This window comes from Bos javanicus, chromosome 18, assembly GCF_032452875.1.
Source record: "Bos javanicus breed banteng chromosome 18, ARS-OSU_banteng_1.0, whole genome shotgun sequence".
Taxonomy (NCBI): Eukaryota; Metazoa; Chordata; class Mammalia; order Artiodactyla; family Bovidae; genus Bos; species Bos javanicus.
Genome location: NC_083885.1, coordinates 62,187,621 through 62,197,865, shown reverse-complemented (window position 1 = coordinate 62,197,865; position 10,245 = coordinate 62,187,621). Strand labels below are relative to the sequence as shown.

At 46.2% G+C, this 10,245-nt stretch overlaps 1 protein-coding gene across 1 annotated transcript; it reads right to left on the bottom strand.

Moving 5' to 3' along the window:
• Positions 1-314: 314 nt before the first annotated feature.
• On the bottom strand, positions 315-1,300 carry LOC133229894 (vomeronasal type-1 receptor 4-like). The gene has a single exon (XM_061386651.1). The coding sequence runs from the start codon at positions 1,298-1,300 to the stop codon at positions 371-373; it is 930 nt and encodes a 309-aa protein (XP_061242635.1). The 3' UTR covers positions 315-370.
• Positions 1,301-10,245: the final 8,945 nt, after the last annotated feature.

Genomic DNA, 10,245 nt, shown 5'->3' with positions numbered 1-10,245 from the left:
CAGCACAGCACTGACTTCAACAGTAGCAACTTCTAGTTATAAAATAAGTAAGTCATGGATATGTAATGTACAACGTGATTCAATAGTTAAGTATACTGTGTCACATGATGAAAAGTGGTAAGAGAATCAATCTTCAAAGGTTTCAACACAAGAAAAAAGTTTCATCAGTATAGTACCGTGTAGAGGTGGGTAGATGTTAACTAGATTTATTGAACTCATTATCTGTAATGTATACAAATATTCAATCATAATGTTGTAAGTCCTGAAGTGATATAATGTCACACTTATTATACTTTAATAAAAATAGTCACTCAATACTTAAAGAAGAGAATTGGTTATTATTGAAGGCATCTACTGGATATTTATCACATTAAGCATTATTTCTATTGACTCCATAGCAGATCCTAGGGGTTTTAGGATCCCTTAGGAGCAGCAGAAAGGGGGAAACAGTTGGAAAACATGAGGCCAAGACATCAGAAGTCTGCATCAACCACAGACGAAACTCTACAAGAACAGTGAGATAAAAAGAAAAAGTGGAATTCAGTATGTAAACAATGATGAAGGTGACCACCAGCATCAGGATGGTGTGGGCAGCTCTGGTCTCTGGGGGGCATCTGTGGTGTCCAGTGGGGGTGTGAATATACTGCACCCTCTGGCGGTGTCTGAGCAGGAGAAGCACCATGGAGCCACTGGACCAGACCATGAGGGTAAGAAACACGGCATCAGAAATGAACCACAAGTAGCCAAAGCTTGTGACAGTACCTGAGATTGAGCAGAACCAATTGCCTTGGGAATCAGTATAGTTGGGTGTGTCCTGAGGACCAGTGATTTTCAGAGGAACAGGGATGTACATTAAGAGACTGAGAATCCAGCAGGTGCAGCAGGAAGGACCAATGAACTTGGGGGCTCTTCCTCTGAGCATCACCCACTCCAGTCTCCTCAGGGTGAGAGTGAAGGACTGATAGGTGCTCAGGACAGAAGTGGAGCACAGGGCAGTGCTGAGAGCCATCCTCTGTATATAATACACAAACTTACACCCAAGGCTGGACAGGGACTTCCTTGACACAAAAGCTGCCATTATGTGGGGAATGCCAGGGGAGAGAAGAACCAGGAGGTTGGCCATGGCCAAATGTGGCAGAACCATCTGTGTGGGTCTCTGCTTGTGGCCCAGCAAGGCTGGAGAGATGCTGCGGGAGAAAAGGATGGCATTGCCCAGAGCCCCAACCACCACCTGGAGCAGAAAGATGGTTTTCACAGCCGCCTCCCCTGTGTTTCTCAGGGCTTCTTTGTGAACAGACATGGAGAGGATGTCAGAGTGGCCTGGAGTGGAAAGGGGGCTGTGTGGGTGTCTACAACAGCAGTCTTCTCACAGAACCAACACTGGGAAAGAATTCCTTTCTCCTCTTCTGAGAAGGGAGACACGGTCATGCTCCACAGGAGGGGCTCAACCTGGAGCACACATGCATGATACCAGTTACACTTTTTACTCTGATTATATTTAATTCTATTGTTTTGGCATTTCCTTATTCTCCACCAGCAGGTCAGGTCCATGAAGTTAAGAACCACATCACTTGTTCAGTAACATGGTGTGATGCATAATAGATGTTACAAAATATGTACTAAGTGTATGGTGATGTGACAGGAGACAGACTAGCAGATACACTAACCCCTTAGAGACATTCCTGCGTATTGTAAGCATGTATTAAGAAAGAAATGGAAAATGCACAATGCCGGTGAGCTTTAAGACTGCACAACTAATTTAAACACAGTTGCAGGAGAGTCAGTTATTCATACTTGAAACTCATATTTCATCAGAATTAGCACACACAGTATAACTTAAAAAATCAGCTGTGGACCTGCACTTTCTAGATCCTCATGTGAGGAGCTTGGAAGTCACCTCTATGTCCTAAAAACAAGGAAAACACTGAATAGACTGAAAATTCCTGGATCAGTAAGAGAGGTGAGAGACAGGGGAATCATTGCCTCCACTAGGGAAAGACAGCGGGGGAAGAGAAGGAATCAAGACATATTGGAGCAGAGATTCCTGAGCAGAAAGCCCTCGGGAAGAAGCCCTGGGTAGGAAATCCTTCATCATAACGATGGATTGATGGGGATTCAGTGTGTAGGAGTCTGACAGTTAGAATCTCCAGGACCACTCATCCCACAGTCCTATGAGTCTGGTGATAGTTCCCTCAGTTGATATCAGAGAGAAATCCATCCCCTTCTGCTTCCATTACTGGGAGAGGAAAGCAAACATTTTCAAATACATCAGAGCACTGGGTTCTTCTTAACTGAATCTGCTTTCCTGGGAAGGTAGTTACCTAGAGCCTAACCAGCAGGGTTTGCACAGAGCCTGACTCACCTGGGAAGGGAAATCCCCAGCTCCAGCCCACTCTATCTGTGCTGTCCTGTCCAAAGGGGAGAAAAACATGGAGAAACAGGGGGTTCACAGTCTAGAGGCACAGGCTCAGGGACTAACTGAGACCTCATCATAGGCGGTGGAACCTCCCTTCTCCCTTAGAAAGGAGATAGAGGGGTCCCCGGGCTGGACAGCCTGTGTTCGTCGAGTGGAGTAAAACTGAAGGTTTATTCTCACACACACACTCCAAGGAAAAAGCTAGTGGCAGAAGCTTTTCTGGGGTAAAGGGGTAAAGAGATACTGTGCCCACACCTGAGGTCAAAGAAGACTTCCCTGTCTGTACAAGAGCAGGAAGGCTTCCCAGGGGCCAAAAAGGGAGGAGGGCCTAATAAGGGTGGACATGCACCCACAGGTCTTTGCAGTGGGATCTGTCTTAGCAAAACGTTGCCCATGCATGTTGGGGAGGGTTCAGGGATTAGTCAGGTGTCAAGAAAGAGACAAGGAACAAAAAGAATAAAATACTTAGGAATATATCTACCTAAAGAAACAAAAGACCTATATATAGAAAACTATAAAACACTGATGAAAGAAATCAAAGAAGACACAAATAGATGGAGAAATATACCATGTTCATGGATTGGAAGAATCAATATAGTGAAAATGAGTATACTACCTAAAGCAATCTATAGATTCAATGCAATCCCTGTCAAGCTACCAATGGTATTTTTCACAGAACTTGAACAAATAATTTCACAATTGTATGGTAATACAAAAAACCTCGAATAGCCAAAGAAATCTTGAGAAAGAATAATGGAACAGGAGGAATCAACCTGCCTGACTTCAGGCTCTACTACAAAGCTACAATCATCAAGACAGTATGGTACTGGCCCAAAGACAGAAATATACATCAATGGAACAAAATAGAAAGCCCAGAGATAAATCAAAGCACCTATGGACACCTTATCTTTGACAAAGAAGGCAAGAATATACAGTGAAGAAAAGATAATCTCTTTAACAAGTGGTGCTGGGAAAACTGGTCAACCACTGTAAAAGAATGAAACTAGAACACTTTCTAACACCATATACAAAAATAAACTCAAAATGGATTAAAGATCTAAACGTAAGACCAGAAACTATAAAACTCCTAGAGGAAAACATAGGCAAAACCCTCTCAGACATAAATCTATGACTCAACTCCTACAGTAAAGGAAATAAAAGCAAAAATAAACAAATGGGACCTAATTAAACTTAAAAGCTTTTGCACAACGAAGGAAACTATAAGCAAAGTGAAAAGACAGCCTTCAGAATGGGAGAAAACAACAGCAAACGAAGCAACTGACAAAGAATTAATCTCTAAAATATACAAGCAACTCCTGAAGCTCAATTCCAGAAAAATAAATGACCCAATCAAAAAATGGGCTAAAGAACTAAACAGACAGTTCTCCAAAGAAGACATACAGATGGCTAACAAACACATGAAAAGATGCTCAACATCACTCATCATCAGAGAAATGCAAATAAAAAAACCACAGTGAGGTACTATCTCACTCTGGTCAGGATGGCTGCTATCCAAAAATCTACAAACAATAAATGCTGGAGAGGGTGTAGAGAAAAGGGAACTCTCTTACACTGTTGGTGGGAATTCAAACTAGTACAGCCACTATGGAGAACAGTGTGGAGATTCCTTAAAAAAATGGAAATAGAACTCCCATATGACCCAGCAATCCCACTGCTGGGCATACACACTGAGGAAACCAGAAGGGAAAGAGACATGTGTACCCCAATGTTCATTGCAGCACTGGTTATAATAGCCAGGACATGGAAGCAACCTAGATGTCCATCGGCAGACGAACGGATAAGAAAGCTGTGGTACATATACACAATGGAGTATTACTCAGCTATTAAAAAGAATGCATTTGAATCAGTTCTAATGAGGTGGATGAAACCCGAGCCTATTATACAGAGTGAAGTAAACCAGAAAGAAAAACACCAATACAGTGTACTGATACATATATATTGAATTTAGAAAGATGGTAATAATAACTCTATATGCAAGACAGCAAAAGAGACACAGATGTATATAACAGTCTTTTGGACTCTGTGGGAGAAGGCGAGGGTGGGATGATTTGAGAGAATAGCATTGAAACATGTATATTATCATATATGAAACAGATTGCCAGTCCAGGTTCGATGCATGAGACAGGGTGCTCAGGGCTGGTGCACTGGGATGACCCAGAGAGATAGGATGGGGTGGGAGGTGGGAGGGGGGTTCAGGATGGGGGAACACATGTATACCCATGGCTGATTCATGTCAATGTATGGCAAAAAAACTACAATATTGTAAAGTAATTTTTTTAAAAAAGAAAGAGACAAGGTAATTGGCCAAAGGTAAAGAAAGACAATATTTTAAGTATATAATATGAAATCGTACAGTAACCACAGCAATTATTTAGAATTCAGACTAACAGAAGTTTGGTTTGTTTGTTTTTGTGGAGTTTTTAAAGACCTACTGACAAATGTCCTTTTTGCTAGTAAATACCATCATTTGGTAATCTCAGAAATCATTCCTTCTTTCAAAGAGAAAAATTCCACTATAGTTGAATCCCATTTTCTCTGAGTGAAATCCCATCATATAGACCAAAGATCAGCAAACTTTTTCTGTAAAGGGACAGATAGTGGTATTTTAGGTTTTGTAGGTCCAGATACAACTGAGCAACTCCATGTCTTTATGCAGCTGGGAAGGCAGCCACGGACAATATATTAACAGGTGAGCATAGCTGTGTTCACAATGAAACTGGATTTCTAAAAACACATGGTGTATGTGCACACCACCATTCACAACAGCATCGTTCACAGTAACCAGTAAGTGGAAACAGCCCAAGGGTCCATCAGTAGATGAGTGGATAGGCAAAATGTCATCCTATATCGCACAGGAATAGTATTCAGCTGTGAAAAGGAAATACATAGCATATTTGATATATGCTACAACACACATGCACCTTGAAAACATGCTTAATGAAGCAAGTCAGGCACAGATGGAAAAACAGAACATGATTCCACTTATAAAAGTTACTTGGAGTAGGCAAATTCATTGAACCCAAAAGCAGAACCCCTCAGCTCTACTGAGGGGAAGAAGGTTGTTTAATGAGTAGCAAGTGTCTGTTGGGATGATGAAGTTTTGGGAATAGATGGTGGTGATAGTTATACACGGGCTTCCTGGTGGCTCAGATGGTAAAGGGTCTGCCCGCAATGCAGGAGACCCAGGTTCGATCCCTGTAGTGGGTAAAGAGAGTGGGTAAAGAGAGTGCCTGTTAATAAACCTTTGGTGATGTGGTGGTGAGCTGTGGGGATGACCTCAGAGAGACGTGGAGAAGGAAATGGCAACCACTCCATTGTATTCTTGCCTGGAGAATTTCATGGACCAAGGAGCCTGGTGGGTTGCAGTCCATGGGGTCACAAAGAGTTGGACATGACTGATGGACTAAAGCTAAAGGTCAGACAAAGACCTGGAAGGATGGTCCTAAATGAGGGGTTTCCATCACCTCTTTCTGTGCTCCTCATTCAGGACGCCCACACCATTTATCTGGGTGGATCTCGCCCCACTTCTGTCTTAAACAAATTCTTCTCCGTGTGCTCACCCACATGCTTTGCTGTGTCTCTAATAATGAACTTTATACCTGTTTTTTTTTTCTTGCTTTCTAATGGGGGAAAGAACCAGGGTCACTTTGCTTCTAGCCTCAGGCCCCTGGTGTTCTGGCAAGTAGGACTCCTGGTTTTCATTTAGGCGCCCCAGGTTCAATTCCTGGGCAGGGAACGAAGATCTGTTTTCAGAACCCCTCACTGCCGTCTCTCTGAGGTCATCCCCACAGCTCACCACCACATCACCAAAGGTTTATTAATAGGCACTCTCTTTACCCACTACAATGCATCCAGATAACAAGAAAAAACTCCTAGGCGCGTTGAAAGGCAAAAACAAACAAAAGACCCCCCAAACCCAAACAGTCTGAAGACACAGAGCGAGCATCAGATGCAGACATGCCAGGAAAGTTGGATGGTCAGACCAGGAACCTAAATCAGCTATGATCACTGTGCTGAGGGCTCTAGTGGATAAAGCAGACAGGTGCGAGAACAGCTGGGCAACGAGAGCAGGAGAGGGGAATCCTAAATTAGGAAGAAATGCTGGAGACCAAAACACTGTCGCAGAAATTCCAGACTGACTTTGATGGGCTTCTTAGTAAATCAGAGGACGCTGATGTGGAAGTAATCTCAGAAGGAGATTTACAGTGAACTCATGGCTCTGGTCCCCCTCAGATACACACCCCAGCACATTCCTGCCTTCCACCTGCCCAGCTCTGAGCTCCTCTCCTGCTGAGCTGGCTCTCCTGTTTCCTGCCCTGAGACTGAACACAAGGGAGCACTCACCTGCCTGCACTTGGCTCCACACTCTGTGCAGGGAAGTGTCAGTCAGGATGGGCCCCAGTTATAGGGACAGGGTTCCTGGGCCTGCTGTCCCCACAGAGGAGCCATTATCATGTCATTTGGAGCGGAGGTGACACTGTCTGCATGGAGAGTCTGGGGCGTCTCCAGTGGGGGGCAGATCTTACCCCCAGTGCTCGTCACCCTCACCCACACCTGGGGACTACTGACAACTCCTGGCAATTACTGAGAAGGTCCCCGTGAGCAGCTGAGCAGAGGGCAGGGAGAGTTTTCTGAGTTCCCTGTGGGAGAACCCAAGTTTACAGTGAAAGTCATAGCTGGGGGAGGGACACTCACAGAGCACCAGGGCTCCCTTCACTGTGTCCCGTTGGGCATTTTCCTTCATGGTCTCACTTTTCCAAACTGTTCCAAAGTGTGTTCACACAGATCATCAGCATGGGACCTGGAGGCTGGGCTTTCTCCTGAGTTGAAGTCCCACAGCCCTTTCTATTTATGGCCTCAGGTCTGTTTAATCTGGAAAACGCCCGTTTGAAGCCAGAGTTTCCCTCAGAGTCCTCAGGTCTCCCTTGTGTCCACGTGACTCTGAAGGACTTTGTCCTTGGTTCCAAGTCACCCATGGAGCCCCCTCCTTGAGCCTCTCATTGGACCTCCAGCCTGTCCCTGTGTCCTGGGCCATGACTGCAGGAAAGATTTCTGGACTCACAGGGACTAAGAAATACCACTGATGAAAACAAACAGAGCGGTGACATTAGACTGTATGCTGCAGTCCATGGGGTCACAGAGTCCAACTTGACTTAGTGGCTGAACAACAGCATTAGAATACTTTAAACTGATCATGGCAATCATCAGTTGATAGTTGGATCCTGGGTACCAGGTCCCTCAGCTGGGAAATAACCCTGAGTTCATTCTTCTGAAGGCCATAAAGCAGAAGGGGTACAATCAATCATCCCCACTGTGCTCCTTCTGCAGGGAGTTGATGCACTGTGGCCAGCGGACTTGTCCACAGTTCAGGTACATGGGTTTGAGAAGAGAAGGCAGGCAGATAAGATGGCCACTGCCTCTTTAAAGTGTTCAACTGTAGTTCCTGTCTGCTGAAAATATGCATGATAATGATTTAATGTGTTGACTGATTATTCCTCCTCAGAACCTGCCCCCACACATTTAAACACAGAGAACCTACTGTGTGCTGTCCCTAGTACTACGTAATGATGGTCCTGGTCCTGAGCTATGAGATGCTGGTTACATGAAGGACATGGTTCATCATCAGACTCTTCACTGAACTGGTGAAAGGGTCTTGATTTCGCTATTAAGGTAGCTCCAGTCCCATGTCACTACTGAGCACCTGAAACGGGCTCGTCTGAGAGATGCTCTGAATGTAAACACACACTGGACGTCAAGCATCTGTTAAGACAGAGAGACAGTAAACTACCTTTTCAAGAACTTTTCAGAATTGATTGTAGCTTGTGCTCAGTCGCTCACTTGTGTCCGACTCGTTGCAACCCCATGGACTGTAGCCCACCAGGCTCCTCTGTCCATTGGATTCTCCAGGCAAGAATACTGGAGCGGGTTGCCATGCCCTCCTCCAGGGGATCTTCCTGATCCCAGGATCAAGCCTCCGTCTCCTGTGTCTCCTGTGTTGTAGGCAATTTCTTCGCTAGCTGAGCTATCAGGGAAGCCCCCATCCTTAATAAAACCTCACTTATTCCAGAAATAAGTCAACATTTGATGGGATTAAGGAAGTGGGATGTAAATAAGGAGGAAATGGGAACCATATTCACTAAAATCCCCTTGCAGGGGAGCTGAGTGGCAGTGGGGGCACGTGGAGGCCATAGGCGAACCTAGTGGACTTGAGGTGGGTCCACCTGATGGAATTTCTTCTTCATGTCTCCGATTTCTCCAAAAGACAGATTTGAAAGACAAGGTCTGCAGTATGGAGGCATCTGTTAATTCAGCAAATATTCTGGAGGTCAGCTCAGTGCCGGGCAGTGTGTGTCCATTTAGGGGCACTGGACAGAGACTCTGTCCTGAGAGGAGTGAACTGACCCTGGCAGGGTCTTCTTCATTTTCTTTATCATCACAGCTTCACATTTTAGGCAAGATGGTGACTTTTCCCCACTGACTTAATCAACCTCTCAGGTCCTGCCAGGCCTCCTCTCATGGCCAGGTGGGTCCTTCCTGCTGGGGTCAGAAGGCTCAGCAACGTGCAGTAGAAACGGAATGCGGCCTAGTTCAATGTGCACCTGAAATGAATGTGTGTTTTTCAGCTGTTGAATGAAACTGATTGCATGCGCACATTTTGAGTCGTGAAACACGTCTTGTTTCCATCATATAAAGAACCTCCATCACACACTAGGTTAGGCTTACAGAAAATTAACAGAAAACATTTGGAACTTGATCTGAAAAGAAAAACCAACCAAAAACCAATAATTGAAATAGAAATAAGTCCGGAAACCACAACACTACTTCTGGAAATGTAAGCTTCTCTCATACAATTTGTGTTAGTGATTCATGAACTGTAATTCTCTGCTGCGCTTTTGCGCCACGCGGGCAGCAACTGGGGACGTCCCGGCCACAGCCACGCGCACACGAGAGTCCTCTCCCTGCTCCTCGGCGGTCGGTGTCACTCGCTTTGCCCCGGATTCAGCGAGGACCGCCAGTGCCCAGACTCACAGGGTAGATCCTCAGGAAGCTCTGGTCGTCCTGGCTCGGATGCTGTGCACAGAAAAACGGACACAGCGGCCCCGCAGCGGGAACTTGAGTGAATGTAAAGATATGGGACCCCTCGCCAACGTGGTAGAAGGAAACGACCCCGACATTCAGGAAGACGCCCGCTCGGTGCAGCGGGGGCTCACCGTGAGCGCGGTGCAGGAAGGCTCGGTGCAGGCGGAGAACACGGCTCCTTCTCAAACTCACGGCCCAGAAGCCGCGCCCGCAGTCGGCCGCGTCTCCCCTCGGCGGCGCGCAGTCTCGCGGCCGACGCCCAGGTCCCCTCGGCCGGACCCCGCCTCCACCTCCAGGAGCGGCGCCGGGGGTGAACCGCGGGGAGCGCAGGACGCAAGTGGTGCGGTGAACCTCTCAGGTCTCGGCTCCTTCTGCTGCTTGTAAACCCGCCCGGACAATTCTCAGGCCCTCAGAAATGATGAGGCGCGTGGTGGCCGTGTCAACGTCCAAGGGCACGTCCACGGCGGGGAGAAAGGTCAGCAGGCAGGGACACTGGGCACTGCACTTCCTGCCCTCTGGGGGGTCCCGTGGCTCACTCACTTCACTTCCGTAACTCTGCACTTCTCACCCAAGCAGAGGGCTCCTGCCGACGCTCCCCTGAGCCTGATGAGATAGTTCCACGTATAAACTGAATGGTTAAAGAGATACAATTCCATGTATAAACTGAATGATTAAAATGGAACCGGTCTTTCTCATTCATGCCCATGTTCTCTTTGCATTAATTGGAT